The sequence below is a fragment of the Pempheris klunzingeri genome, chromosome 18 (assembly GCF_042242105.1).
Source record: "Pempheris klunzingeri isolate RE-2024b chromosome 18, fPemKlu1.hap1, whole genome shotgun sequence".
NCBI classification, from domain to species: Eukaryota; Metazoa; Chordata; class Actinopteri; order Acropomatiformes; family Pempheridae; genus Pempheris; species Pempheris klunzingeri.
In genome coordinates, this window is record NC_092029.1 from 9,888,480 (window position 1) to 9,904,798 (window position 16,319).

General features: G+C 43.4%; 1 protein-coding gene across 1 annotated transcript in view; it reads right to left on the minus strand.

Annotated features, from left to right (window-relative positions):
• Window positions 1-4,313: 4,313 nt before the first annotated feature.
• xkr6b (XK, Kell blood group complex subunit-related family, member 6b) overlaps window positions 4,314-16,319 on the minus strand; it is a 51,203-nt gene continuing 39,197 nt past the window's right edge. Inside the window, exons 2-3 of the mRNA XM_070849596.1 lie at window positions 6,036-6,232; window positions 4,314-5,284 (exon numbers count right to left, since the gene is read on the minus strand). Of these exons, the coding sequence (XP_070705697.1) occupies window positions 4,314-5,284; window positions 6,036-6,232 (1,168 nt within the window). The remainder of the gene's footprint in view (window positions 5,285-6,035; window positions 6,233-16,319) is intronic.

Here is a 16,319-nt window from a genome sequence, read left to right on the forward strand (position 1 = left end):
TGCAAGACAGAAGAAGATGTAAAGGCATAGACAAAAGTACAAAACAATCATTGACCAAATCGTTCGGTATCGTGGCTGGCATCTTTTAAGACTATCCATCAAACAGTCCAAAACTAACACTTTGGAGCTAGATCCAAACTAACTGTAACTTGCTGAATCAACTGGGGCTGCTGTGATTCAGCTTCGTCAAATGTAATAAAGATGAGGAACCCTACGTTCAAGTACGGAAGATGCTGAGTATTGCCTTACTTTTTCTCCTATGTCCTTGACAGAACCAGGAACTGGGTTTCACACAGTACCCATCACTTGCTTCTGTCACACTGCGAAGTTTAGTTGTAGCACTGTAACTAGGAAACAGTACAGTCCTGTAGATGATGATTTGAATAAAACTGTAAGACTAGATAGCGTTGTTGGCTGAGGTGTGAGATGACAATTGAGAACTTGGCTTGATCTGAGTCGGGGAGACAATCAGGGAGAATATTGTTTGGTGTTGTCATCGTCTTGGTGAGTGTGCTGGCACATGAGACAAGTAAAGAAAGACATTGGCATTGTTGTTTGCGGACCTGGCTGCCATGGCTGGATTGAAGCACCCAAAGTAACAAGGCACAACAAGGACTGAGAAGAACAAGCTTGCTGTTCAAACGCTCTTGCTGTGAGTTGTGGCTGTCGAGGGATGTGGAGTTGGGCAGGTAACCTGACAGAGACAGTTCTCTATCGGGGGATGTCTTTGTGACCTTGTTTGTGGTATAAAGTGTGGCAGCCCGAATACTACATTGTACAGTATAGAAGCGGTTTCTACTTGCAGTCTTGTGTAGCTCAGCTCTTGAAACCCGTGTATAATTTAATCAAGAAAGATATAATATATAAAAACAAAAAACCCACTTATTAACCAGCTAATCCTTTTTACTAAATACAGCATGTGGCAAAATGGTGATTGTTCTGTAGAAATACGTAAAATATACTGCATGTCTCATAAAAATCCAGACTTGTACATAGACTCTTTGTAGACTTAATTAAAAATCAATTAGTTTAATTAACTGTCATTACTACTATTCTAATGACACAGTCAAGCAAGCATAAATACTCTGCGTTTTATGACATGAAGCACCACTAGATGAAATGAAGCCCAGTTGCACATAATCTTGTTCATGATGCTATATAATACCTTTGTCCCACACACACACACACACACACACACACACACACACGCACACACGCACATGAATGAATCACAGTGTATTTGCACCTGATTTGGACATGTGTCCACGTCTGGAAAAGGTCAGCAGTGTTGATAAAAGGATGCACCGTATGCCAGGCAGCCAACTACCACAAAAAACTGCCCCTTCTTCCCAGCAATAAGTATGAGTAATCATTTCCAAGAAAACAAAATGTGCAAATTATAATTTAGTGGTACAATCCCAGCCGAGGAGTGGTCCAGGATGCAATATGTTCAGGAAAAAATGGAGACCCTTGAGGACATGCCTGGGGATGAGAACTGCATTGAGACACCCCTGAGTCAGCTGGTTCAGTGGTCTTGTTTGTTGGTCCTGAGGAACCCCTGTATTGGCTGTTTTGCTTATATTTTTTAAGTTTAACGATACTTATTATTCATTATTCATTCATTAGCTAACTATTAACATGGCTGTTCATTCACAACAACAGAGAGGAACTACTCTGGCTACTATGGTAAACAATGAACAAGTCGTTTGCATACTATCTATACATATGGTGTTGGATGTTTTGCTCCACCTTAGCTGACCCAACAGTTCTCAATTACTCAGGGCTGAACATCGCTTTTAAGCTGAAGGGTGGCAGACCCTGGATGTTGAAGCTCTTGGTTATGGCAGTGTACCTCATTGCATGTTCTCATGTCAGGATCTCCAGTTGTTCAGGCTCAAACCCCGTTGTTCAGTTACCAGAGTGTGTGAGAGTGTTTTACTGGAGCGTACCAAGGCCCAGCACAGCAGAGATGGGGAAGAGGGCAGAGCAGCAACCGAGGATGGAGCCGAACAATCGGCGGGAGAACAGAACTGTGGGAAAGGGCTGAGGAGACACACGTACGAGCATGCGTACACATCACCATGCGAACATCTTTAGATTCCCCCCAATACATAGTGTAGGTCGCACAGTACACACTGAGAGGTAAACACATCTTCACATCTTTCTCACACAAGCATACAAGGAATCATCCACCGAACTCTGGTCAGGCCCTTTATCACGATCTGTCCTCATGTTCTTTTCCAACCCTGGCAAAAACCCCCTCTTACCTTTAGCCTGGACTTACATGGCATCTGCCTTTTACAGTACGATGTTAACAGGCACCTGTGGCCACAGCTAAGCAGAAAGCCAGTGAGCCAGGAGAAAGGAATCTCTGCTTTGTGTAGGGCTCTTGGGCATCCGTTGTTGGGTGCATTTGTACTAATGCCTCGTACTAAAATCATGCCAAACACAGCAAAGTAAAAAACACACATTATATATTCAGATGAATCATTGAGTAAATAGATAAAATTGGAGTATGAGATGCATTCATTTTTTTCTCATGAATTGTTCAGTAGCCCTCTCTGGAAATTTTAGTCAAGCTCCTTTGACTTAGAAGGCATGTTTTTTTTTTTGTATTTGAGCTTATGTTTGTCATGAGTGAATACAGTGGCTGTCCCGTGGGTAGTAGAGAGCTCCCCCAGGATCAGCTGGGAGATGTATATCAGTGTGTAATTGCTGCACAGCAGGCCTATAGATGGCACACAATTTTCAGGGACTCATTCAACTGGTTCAAGGGGGCAGATAAATTGGAGAGACAGTACTGTAATATGCAATTTGGCTTTGTTTCAACTTTGCTAGCAGGTGCCAGAACAGTTGCCCTGTGCACCAATATAAGAGTATAAACTCTTTGAGGGCACACTGATTTTGAGGAGTACACCTTTTAACACTGAACTGCACAATGTTTTTTGTTATGTAAAAAAGTGTGTGTTCTGGCAAAATATAGTTATGTCAGTGACTATAAATGTGGACACAAATATGCACTGAAGTATAATAGCATAGAAATATTTGTCATATTTTTTTTTTCCAAGAACAAGTCTTTGCACCCAATAAGCATCAACCTAAAACATTTGTTAGTTAAGATAACAAAATAGCAAGGTTGTATAAGGGAGTACTTTCTAGGTTTGAGAAGGGAATGGTGGAGGATTCCTTGAAGGCTGTCTTTGCACTTCAAAAAAAGTGCGTGTTCACACACGTTTGTACCCTTCTACCCTTTACTAAACATGTACAATCTTTAAAAAAAGTCTTTGGAATGTTTTTTGCTATCAATTTCTACCCACCAATTTAGAAAATGTTGTGCTCATCTCAACTACATTCTACATTCCTATCAGAGTGTTTTTTCACCTCAGGTGCTTATCTTAATACTTTGTGCTGTCACAACTGCGGGCAGAAATGATCAAGTAAGGCGTGCTGTTACAGCTTGCCTCCACTGGAGGGCAGTCTGCACTGTAAAAATTGAATGTGTGGGCGGAACTGATTGAAGGTCAGTGTGCTTCTTTTTTTCTTCCATACATGATGCGATTACGATTTAGGATTTTGAACAAAAATAGTACAGCCAGGATGCACTTGAGCCACGTAAGCTTACAGAGGGAAAATCCATTTTGAATTGCCTCTCTTAGACACGTCTTTGATTGTGTCCTCTCTGTAATAGTATCATGATAGAAATTTCAGTGCCTTTTAATTCATGAGCTAAGGACTTGGTAAACATTATCATACATTTCAATAAATTACATAAAGAATGGCAGTAAATGTTGGGATGTGCAAAGACCTGCCCCCTCTGAGACTCTCCATCATTCCCATCAGGCTTTGCGCCAGTCCCATGTCACAGGGACATACAATATGCCCTTCACAAGTATTCACAGGTTGAATCACCAATACAGTATAATGCATTAAACACATTTCATAATGAAACATTCATATGTTATCTACACACTCATACGGAACCCTTCTCTATCAGTGTAGAGGGATTCATATGAGACTTCTGTATATATCACATAAGATACTGTAGGTTCATAATTTTCTCTCTGTACTGTATGTTTTTTTTCCAAAAATAAATCATGACTGTGTGTTTAGACTGTCTTGACAGCTTTTCCGTTGACCAAACACACATATCTCCTGCAGAAAAACTGAAAGATCATAGAGGAGAGAAAGAGAAAGCAGAGTGTCGAATGGAGAGAGATAATATCTGGAGAGGAGGAAGAGCAAAATGAAAGAAAGGAAACCATGTGCACTGTTGTGTGTCAGAGGAGGTGACAGAGCTATGACAGAAGATGCCTTCAGAGGGAGGATTCATACTGCAGGAGTTCGTAAAGAAGCGGACCGTCCCTATACCTGATGCCCACCGCATTAGGGCTAATGTACTGCAGCACATTTATGGTCCTGCGCAGGCGCCGATCCACAAAGTGTGCATCCCAGGCTGGGTAGCGTTTTCTGGGCATGTCTATCTTGATGAGAGGACCCTCAGGCCGGATGGGCCTGCCAGCTGCATCCACAGGCTCTGTGGACCTCACCTGGAAAACAGGAAGGCAGGTGTCCGTGGCTGTTTCATCTGACTCCAGATGCTCCCCTGCCAGACCCCGTGTGGGGGTGGCCTGAGAGCCACGGGGGCCTGGAGTGGGAGCCATGGGCTCGGCCTCGGGGGGTAACGGAAGGCCCCACAGCAGCTCAGCGCAACAGGAGCTGGCCAGCACCCTCAGTCGAGGGCCCATGGGGTGTAGAACCCCGTAATAGAGAACCATACAGGCCACACCTGAGGCAAAGCACAGGAAGACGCCACAGAGGGCAAAAGAGGCATAGGCGTCAGTGGTGGCTGGGTCGCGGTACGCATACCAAAGGGAGCTGAGGATGGCATTCTCTAACAGTACTACTGTGTAATAGGCCACCATTCTATACCGTGTCCGGCCCTCACGTACATTGAACCAACAGAAGACATAGACCACACCCACCACCATGTTGAACAGTACCTCCTCCCACTTGGACATGCAGAAATCGGTGCCGCCATGGATGACCCAGAAAGCCATGGCACACCAATGGAGCACCACAAAAATGCCAAAGTAGATGTGGAAAACAGAGGCAAACAGGGCAAGGGAGAGCACCCGTGAGGAGATGGTAAAGAGGCGCCAGAACAGATGCACCAGGGCACCTCTGTAACTCATGCTCTTCTTGTCATCACGTGAGTCACGCAGGAGTTTGTGGTAAGAGGCTAGCACCCAGGCCAGGGACAGGAGGGAGGACATGGCAGAAACACCTGGGAATATAGACAGACAGAGAGAGAGAGAGTAAAAGCAGAGAAAGACCAAGCATGAAAAGAATGAGAGATACCGGCAGATGCTGTTATATGGTTCTAAAAATGTCAGAACTTGAAAGAAAAATCCAGTTCATTTCAACTATAAAGCCAAACCCAAAGAATTATGGTCAGCTAAAGCAATCCATCACAATTTGAAAGGCACATTATTACTAAGATCATCATAGGTCATTCAGTCAACACAGTCTCCATTTAGTGCACCAATTCAGTTTTCTTAAGACTTGTACAATAGTAGAGACAGCAGATATGTCAGAGCAGTAACCTGCTGCATGAAAAATGATAGAGGATTATCTGCAGAGCAGCAGCGTGGTGCCTCTCAGCAAATGTATTGATGGCATTTCTATAGACACCCAGACAGGGAAGGGTATCACTTGTTATGATTGAATTGCCCTCCTTGGGGAGCTGTATTGCATGAGGAAACTGGAATTGTAAAGGAGCTTTCAATAACAAGAGTAATAAATGCTGGAAATCGGATACAATGGTGGTGAATATTGCACACTGAAAATGAAGCGTAAACTTCACAGGAAATGGATTGTCAGGTGTAAAATCTTGAAGCGTCTCAGCATCATGTGATAAACACAGCAGGACATACAAAAAAAAAAAAAAAAAAATGGAGATGAGAGGTGTCTTTAACTGCACACAAACTAAATCAGGCTCTGGTGTTGCTGCTATAGAACCGTAGGGAACCCCTTACACTGCAGCCACTCAGCCTTGTTGCTCTGGATCATGATGCAGAGCTGCAGCACCAGCTGAGGGGCGCTTTCTAAGAAGGTCTCCAGCAATCGCAGCATGTTGACATCGGCATACTCGTACATCATAGCCCAGTAAAAGCGCCGCTGGTTCTCCTTCTGCCTGTGACTTTGTATGCCGAGATACATGGTGCGGATGTACCTGCAGAGAGAGAAAGGATGAGCCGTAAGACAATCCTAACAATCTGCCATGTATCTAACAGTACATATTTCACTGTATTGATACAAAAGGCACAAAAACATACGTTGGTATCAATGTTACACATTTGCTACCCAAAGAAACACATAAATACCCTGTTCAGCACAGCTGCACATGGCTGAATTTTGACAACACTAGAGGGCACACTTAGCTACACTTTTCATATGGAGCAGAATACATCAGTCTGCATTAATGAGGAATATATCATTGGACTGTGAATTGGTTGAAGGCACTTTTCAGATGTTTACTGATGAATAGATGGATTGACAAGAATGTGTGGATTTCGATTTCCACTTTAACTTTTGTGAGTTCAAACAGCTTGCTCTCAAAGCACGAAGAGGTATTAATAAAACAGAATATACTCTTTTGTCCGTCATTCTACATCCAACTAGACAACACTCAAAAAGTCATAATAAAACCAATCCATTCCTCAGGCACTGAGTAACGTCTTGTATGTCTTCGCAGCTCGACTCCACAGTATGACTGCCTTGTGTAAAGCAGCGATGAGAAAACTGGTACAGTCTGATTAAAAACATTCTGCAATCTGAAGGTGTGGTTATTGAACTTGTTACAGGATGCATATAGTAAGCAAGGCCATCATCATTCTCTTGAGTGCACCACATGACCCATATTGTCAGCTGCTGGACTGGCTATTTTCATGACTAATGGGGTTTCATAATGGTGAAGTGACTCCGGTGAAGCCAGGGAGATGGTAGGTAATGCAGCTGAGAAGTGGCGGCTAATTGAATCAAGCTCGTGTTGCAACCAAAGCTGTACCACTGCTTACTTTTTTTTTTTTTTTTTAAAGGACAAGACACCGAGGGGCACTGTGTACTGCCTAGCAAAAATGTAATATGCTCAGGGCTGTGATATAGCTAATTAAGATCATAATCTCCGGGTATGGATTTGGAAATGGAGCGCTGCAGTTGGAGCCTCCAATTAACGTGCGCAGAAGAGGACAAGTAAACAATGATGAGGAAAACATTTAGTGGACTGAAGCGGTGGGCAGGAACGTCACACCACACGCTTGGAAATGCCTGGTGAAAAACATCAATCCACTCCACAAAAAGACAATCAAGACAAGAAAAAGGAGGAAAGCAGCATTCTGTCTGGCTTTTATCCTCCTCATTCTGTAAACAACTGTAGCTCTACAAACATGTTAACTCAAGTCTGGCTGTAGAGAAAACAATCACTGAAACCAGTATGACAGTTATAGTGGTTTATAGTTATTTTAACAGTGACTTCAGCCAATGCATATTGGGTGGTAGCTGCAGGGCCTATCTGCCTGAGCTGGGCAGATAAAGTGGCCAAATAAATCCAGTACTTGATGTGAAGGCAGTCAACCGAGGACAATAGTGTAGCGAGGACAGAAATAGACTAGACAGTCGCACTCCCCAAAACAAATTGAGAGGCCATAGATCTAAATTCAGTTCCTTAAAGTGAGACAAAAAATCACTGCAGCATAACAAACAAAACCAGAAAATGCTTATGAGTAGTTTTCAACATAATTAGCTTCTGCATTACGGGAAGAGATTACTGTTTAATTTGAAATGAGGTTGGGAACGGTGCACTGTAAAGAATGCATCGCCTCGTACGGTCTGATTGCTTTTGGTTATTGTATTGGCTAAGATTTAAGCATTAACAGGTCCTATTCTCTATACATACAATGCAACTGTAAACAACTCACCAGAGCTTCAGTTAAATATGATAATGGGGACATGACATACATCTGGTGCAAAAAAACAAATAATACAAATGAATTAATGATCTTGACATACACTTTGTTTTCCTGGGATTACAAAATAATTACAACCATGAGACATTATTTTTGGTTTGACACATTTCTCTGATCTCAAGAAAATGAATTCATGGTTGTTACTTTTGCGGAATTCCTATTTAATTCATTGTTTACTGAGATCACATCACAGTCAGACACTTTCCTTGTGATCACTAAGGCCAGGAAATGAAGCCTGCTCTGGTGAGAGATCCCAAAAAAAGATATCTAAATGTGACATTCATTGGGAAATAAAACACCAGGCACAAACCAGGAAAATAAATTAGATTGGTCTTTTTTTCTGCCCACAACAAAGATCCCTCTGCTTCCCTTTTCTGTTTCTCACAAAAGTTGGCAAACCACTACATGGTTTCAGTCTGTCAGTCGGTCCGTCAATTAGCTAACCCGAAAAGAATGCCAGAGATTCCCTAAAGATGGGAATGAAACCAAAGCTACAATATCAGTGTAGAGAGCTGAGAAACTACCCATAGAATTAGGTACATTTTAGCAGCTGTGTTATCCATCCATCATCCATGCTTTACTGTATCCAAACATACACAAAATATCCCCCCAGGATCTCCTCTGTTTCTGTTGTTTACCCACAGAGCCAAAGCTGCTGGTGCAACAACAGAGAGTGGTATGGCTTGGCGAGGAAATGTAGGAGCGCTGGGATGGAGCAGTGGACAGAGAGAACAAGACAGGGGGCAAAATGGACAAAAGTTTTTTGGGATCAATAGCTCTGGGCTGTAAGAGGCACCATTATATCCAGAGGTAAAGGCTGGCATTTCGTGACATTTTCAGTTGGACTGGTAAATGTCAGATGGAGCAAGTCAACCCCTCTCCCTCACTAATGACATGGCACAGAGACCTACACAGGCCCTTTGTCTCCATCCCCCAATTTCCATTAGTCTGTGTGTTCCACTGACACGTCTCACTGGTCTGTGGTGCCTCCGTCAGAAACAGTAATCTTCATGGCCTCTGTAGCCGTCTCCCTTTAAAAAAACAAGAGTCTACAGCCATGCTAGCAGCTCTGTGAAGATGTACTACGGCACATTGGTGTCTTGAGCTGAATGCAGCCGGTAGCGTGCTGTGATGCTCGCAGTGACAATGCACGACGTGCTGATATTGAGCAGGTGTAATGTTTACCATGCACTCCATCTTAGTTTAGCATGTTGGAATACTAATGTTTGTTGGTTAGACCTAAACACAAAGTACAGCTGAGATGAATGGGAATGACATTAGTTTTGTAGGTTTTTGCTGATAAAATGAAGTGTTGGACCAATGGCAGTTCTGACCTGATGGTGGTACAAGAGGAAAAGTTGCTAAAATGTATCCTTGTACATGTATCATGTAATTCCTTGTGCAGTGGTAATAACTATTTTGTTTGGCGTCATTTTGAACCTGCAGCCTACAGTATGTGCAGTGAAGGTAAATAGGACTTCTCACTGTACACATTCACATCCACCCTTTTCCTCTCTGGTAATAAAGTTTGTTAGCTCATATTCTCCTTGGTTTCAGAAAAAAAAGAAAAAAAAAACTTGTACAGTTGAACACTCTAGGTTTCACAGCTGTCAGAAAAATCTGAACTCACTCCATCACGTCTCCAACACACACACACACACACACCCAGTGCATGCCTTCACAAGAATCTCACACACATCCCGCGATTGTGATGCACACTGTTAACACTCCCATTGTGCCTTGTGTGATGTAGTAACACAAATGGTTCTCTAAAAATAAGCACACACACACACACGTGTGTGCACAAGCACGCTTGTCAGTGCTGAAGGTAATAGGGGATTTCCTTTTTATTCCAGACACATTTGTCAGATGAATCTCTCCCTGTCTTCCTCCCCTCGCCTCCCGCCCTCTCTCCACTTAGGCTTTGGTCCATTCCTTGAAGCTTTCCTCCTTCCCTTTTAGCTCCATAGCTCCTCTACAGGGCTCCTCATGAATTATTTGTGGCAGGATCATAGCAATCGCTCATGGCTCGTTAAGCAGCGTACGCATGGCCTAACAGCTCGACGCTGTGCTGGGGTCGTGTTCCAAGCTCAGACGTCTGCCATTGCTGTCGAGACACAGGCAACCATTACCCCCCCCCCCATACACACACACACACACACACACACAATCACAAACACAAGTAATGTTCACAACCACAAGGTTTACTTGTATCTGAAAGTGATAACCTGAAGGACATCTGCGTTTAAGCCCTGCTAGAGTCATGAAACTGTGATTACAAGCTTTGCACGAGAAAACATTTTGAGATCTGAGTATGAGCTGCAGTGAGGGACAGGTGGAATGACACACACACACCATGTGGACAACTTGGCCATGTTGTTCCTTCCTCTCCTCCAAAGTCATTGACCGATGAGTCACCCAACCACCCTTACACTAATCCCTTGAGTGGGTGGTTAGACTGATCACATACACACACACACACACCTAGCCAAGTTTAACAGCATCTGTCTCTGAAGTAATGCTCGTGGGAAGGCTCAGCAGCTCAGACTGCATTCATATCTTGTCATAAGCTGATTCATAAGAAGATCACAAGTACTATTACAGCAGCATGAAGCACAGCTTATGCGTCGTCTGGTAACAGGTGGAATCTGGCAGAACACTAAGCATGGGGGACACATAACATACATAAGGCCTGAGGGTTTATGAAAAAGTGTGTGTGTGTAAGGTGGATGCAATGCCAGCTGCAATGAGTCACACCCTGAGTCACTCCGAGGGGTCGCACTTCGACTCTCAATGAGGTTTAAACCTCCTTTATCAGGGAGATTCAAATTCTCCCTGTTTGGCTCGATATCTTCATTTCTCTGTGTCTTTCTCCCCTTTCATGTCTCTCCCACCTCGCTTCCAAGACAGAATTCAATTTCTGTGTGGGGAAATGTTTCTTCTTTTTCGATGCTGTTGTTTTTTTTTTTTGTCTGAGGAAAGTGATGGAGGGTGTGTGGGTGTGGGTGGGAGTGGGGTAGCAGTTACAGAAGGTACTGCCTATCCGTGGCCTTCTTCCTCTCTACCTGTGCTGAGTGGCTCTGTCTCTTCCTTTTTGGTCCTTTCTTCATCTTTCATCCAGTCACATTATATTAGCAATTCTATCCATCGTGAATGCAACTTAAGAAAGCACCAACCAACATGGCTCTTTATGTTTTCTAAGAATATTGTTTCAAAATGGCCTCCATTTGAAAAAAATATCTTAAAGTTGAGAATTTGCTGCATTTCCTTGTTTTACATTGTAGTTCATATTGGTAGTTTGGATTGTTAATCAAAAACTCCATGCCCACTGCTTTTAAAGTCTGCACCTATACGTTTTTAAGATGCTAGTGTACAACCTATTGAATTGCGTAGAGAGATTTTCCCGTCTCTTGAAGCGCATTACCTCTCTGGGACGGCGGCAGTGAGAACACACAAACGGTTGTCTGTGTATGAAAAGCATGTCTAGTGATTTCTCGAAAGAGAAAGTCGTCTTTTCACTCAGCCATAGAGAGTTCGGCATTACGGGTCAGCGATAAAAAAACTGGCGCAGATTCAGTCTCTTGCTCAAGGACACCTCAGAAGGCCATCGCACAAATCTGCCATCCTTTTGCCCTTTACAGTGAATGAAAGTATCACAGCTCCAGCAGGAGTCTAGCAGTGATGTCAGTGTTGTGTTATTCATCATTCGCCAATTTGTACAGTGCCAAAGAAAACTGTTACAGCAAACAGCTCTACAACTCAGCATCTTAGTTTCTAGAGGACATGAATAGGAAATGAAATTACAACAAAGGTATTGTCCAGAAATGTTAACAGTTATGTATGTCAAGACTCTGGATTTTTGCACTTTCCAGAAACAGTTTGTGGCTCAAGGTGGCTCAATGGGCTTCCCCTTTAAGAGTGTACCACTGATCCTACATCAGATATGTCTTTATCCTCCTTATGGCGGTGAATAGCCCTGGATGAAAGGCTGGCTGAGTCGGGATCTGAGTCCCACAGGCGAGTCAGATGCACTTACATACAAACACACAACGATCTGTGACCAGTGCCTTTGGGCTATTCCTACACCGAGAGCTGCTGGATTGTTGAATGGAGACTAGGCTGACATGATGCAAGCTGAAAGCGATGGGGCGCGGCAAGCCGAGATGAGAGATGCTGTGTCAACTCCGCTCCACCCTGTCACTTCTTAGAGTGTTTACTGGTTAACCACCTCTGACGTTTTGACTAAACATTATCGCTGTAATTATAACACTTCACATGTATATACATCATTTCATGTATCTGTTTGAAGACATGATTTATGATAAACACTTTTCTTAAAGGTCACAAATACCAGTTAGACTCATTGACATCATGATGTGATATTGTTGGCATCTTGCAAACTATACCAGTTTAGTTTATCTGCGTTAAGCTATAACTTTCACAACCATTGCAGTAGCCACTCAAAGTTCTTTTTTATTATCATGGGAACAAAGAATTTATAATGTTACTGAAATAAGTTTGCCTGTATTATTTTCTTTCCTGTAGCACCAGAGTAAAATTGTCAGCAAGCAAAGAGAACTGCTGTTTTGTCAAAAGTTATAAATTCATATCTTTCAGGTAAATATGCAGCTACAGTCGTGATATAGTTAACTTTGCATTGAAACTGGAATCAGGGAGAAATAGCTAGCCTGGCTCTAACCAAAGGGAAACGACTACCGACTAGTATCTCTAAAGTAATAATATATATGAAACATTATAGCCAACACGCGGTTTTGCAATACGTCAATTCGTGCTGTTTCTTGGTTCCTGGTTACCTGGCAACTTAACCGTGACGACAAGACATGAGGCATTCTGCACTTGGGCAAGAAATAATTCAGGCTTTATGCTAAGCTAAGCTAACGGTCTCCTGGCTACGGATCTTTTCATCTAACTCTGCAAAAATGCGAACAAGCATATTCTCTAGAGCATCAAACTATTCTCTGAAAGATTCAGGTGATTCAGATGCTGAGGAAAACTGATATTGTTTCTCGTTTCATGTGGCAGTGTCAAAAAGCTCTCTCCTCCCTTTCTCTGTCTGTGCAGAAAACACTGACCCCCAGCATGTGTGGTAGCTCTTCTCTCTGCTGCTGCACTCTCTCTTTTCCTCTCTGCACAGCCAGTCATTTGTCACCATTAGCAACGGTCCTCAGGTACCCCAACTCATTGCACTGTCATCACGTGACATTGTGCCACCACTAAGACGAGCGCAAATTAGAGAAAAGTGGGTATTAAAAAAAAAGCAATGGGAGGAAAGGGTGTAAGATGATAGTGGGTGAGGCAGGAGGAGAAGAAAGGGAATAGAAAGGATATGAGAAAGTAAACAGGAAGAGAAGTGGACAATGTAAGAGCAAGAAGAGAAGAGACACTAGTGATGTGATCAAGGCCCTTCTGCCTTTAGACGGACAGCAGCCAGAGATTCATGCTGATCAAAGATAATTTGGGGTCATTCTCCAATAATGAACTAAGGAACGATAAGGAGGCACAGATTCTGTATCAGCGGTGAAGAGAAGGGACGCTGCCTCGCCTTTCAGATACAGAATGCTATTGATTACTTCAGCTGGGCAGTAGCAGCTATCAACAGCAATGGGACTGCACTATCCAATATCCAGATGGGTAATCAAATGGAGGCCAAGCTTAATTAAATGATTGATTTGATTCAACAGTTAAAATTAAAACTACATAATGTGGCTCCGACCAGCATTATCAGGTGGAGATTACACAGAAACTGAAAGAATAAACCAAACCTGCAGTCACCTTCACCTGAACTCTAAAACTAAGAGGGAAACGCACTCTTCTATTCAAAACACTCATTTTGTGTTTACAGGAATGTAAATGTTCCTTTGATCAATCTGCTGAACCATGTAAGAGCGTCATAGTTTCCTAAAGCGCAGAGTGATGTCTCCAAATGCCTTGTTTTGTCTGATAATCACTCCAAAACCCAAAGATATTCATTTCAATATCACATAAGTTAAACTAAAGCAGCAAATCTCACAACTGAGAAACCCGAACTTGAAAAATGCCACATTAATTGATAAGCGAGATTCTAAGATTTTTAAGCTGTGCAGTACCCTGCTTCTCACTCACTGCATGCTGGGATGGACTCCACTCTCCATATTCATTCTTTTTGATTTGGGTTTTTTAAGGACATGGTTGGCAAAAGCTTTTTGATTTGCTGTTTGTTTTTTAAAGGTTAAAGTGTCAGTTGCAGTGATATTTTTGAATAACCCTCTCGAACACACGGCACGTTGCAGCTGGTTTCACTGCTTTTTATATCAAATGTGCTGCAGAGGCACACACATATGAAACATGCTGCTGTATGGCTTTATGGCTAAACAATATTTGACAGAATGATCTTAAGTATTAGGATAGATCGTCATTACAGTAATTTGTTACTCTGTGGCCATCTGCTACCGTAAAACACTTTCTTTGGAGAGAAATACCCCGACAGCCAGGGGTGAAATCCTCTTTCTCTCCCCCTTTCCTGCTGTTTGTCTATCACTCTCTGTCTCCCCACCCTCCCGGTACTGTTTTTGTGGCTGCTCCTCAACCAGAGGAAGGGCCAGATTATGTACGGATTAAGAAGAAAAGGCTTGACCCACTTGCTTTTCAAAGAGCACCAAACCAAAAAGGGCCGTGCTGAGGCTGGCTTCCATTCAGCGTCAGCACTCAGTGTTGTGCTGTGCGAGACACTTGAAGCTCATGTTTATTGCTCTTAAGACTATAATTAGCAGAGCTGGCTTATGGCTGTAAAATACTGACTTACCGACTGATTGAAAGTTCTCTGTGTAAATCTCCTTCGTGCCTGTCAGTTTTTGCCACTTCTATCACGTAACCAAAAATACCTGATCACCTCACAGTGTTTTTTTTTTTGCAAGGTTTGATGGGCTTGCATGCAGGTGGCATTATGCATTTTTCAAGGCCTGAAGACAACACAAGAATGGAGGCAAGAGCCAAGTCAGCACAGGAAAAGAAGAGAGAGGGGGGTGGGGGGGTGGGGGTAGAGATAGAGAGGAGAAGCGGTGGAGATAACCGCCAAGAAAGTGGAGAAGAGCAGGCGAGAGGAGGAGAGAATAGAGAGAAGTGACAGTGTGATGTAGTGACAGAGGAAGTGGAAGGAGGCGAGAGGCAGCGAAAGTGGCAAGACAAAGACACAAGGAAAGATACTAGAGGTAGAGAGAACCTGGTGGAACCTGGGGAGTGAGAGGAGAGTGAGAGGAGGGGAGTGAGAGAGAATGAGACCCAGGAGGTAAACTAATCACCGAGCACGCAATGCAATTTTCTGGCTCTGTGCCTCCACTCCACCATACTCCTCCCTCCTTCGCTCTCGCTCCCTTCCTCCCACCATGCAACCCCCCCACCCCACCCTCCCAAGCCCCCCCCCAACCTCCGCACCCCCACACCCCCCCTCGTCTTGGGGGCTCTTTTTACTATTCCGCTCACACACACTGTCTCTTGCTCCTCTATCTATCAGGCTGTACCATTTCAGCGTTCCCCTCTCCTTTTTTGCACTGCCCAGTAATCCCCTCCGGCTCCCAAAAATGGATCGAGCCAGTCTGGCCATCAGTATTCAAAAAAATACACTGTAGATGAAGGGAAAGAGCCTTTTAATGGTGAGGATTTGATGTCTTTTATGTAATTATCATTTAGTGCTGGAGGATGTTTCCTCAGGTGTTCTTCTACCCCATCTTTGTGATGATGTCTGGTTGTGATGAGGTGAATAATGGGAAAATACATCCACAGTCAGCAAGAGGAGAGAAAAAATGATATGAAGCAGGATCTGTCTGTTTGCATCTGTGCATGTGCATACGTGTGCGTTGTGTGCCTTTGCCCTGAGGTGAAGGCATTTAGGAAACGTTTGATATCGCTGCGGTAAAGGTTTGAAAGTGTGTTCAGTCTCTCTCCTGAGAGCGTCGGCGGCGCCTGTCTGCCTCACTGTTTTGCAGTGCCTTGATGATGATGATAGATGTTCGCTCCAGACATGCAAATAAAGGAGGCGGCTCCCCTAGAACTGTGCACATGCTCTCACTCACAAGCACACGCACGGGCACACACGCACACACACACACACGCACGCATATGTATATGTTTGACTATGATCAAGTCATCCATTGATATATTAATCTTCCTCTTTAGGGAATATACCCCCGGGAAAATGCGGAAAGCTCCCACACACAGCAGTCTCAAAACTGCCCTATTTTCACAGGCGCGCTGACTGGAGAGGAAGATTAGTCACATAACGTGCTAATTTGAAAGATA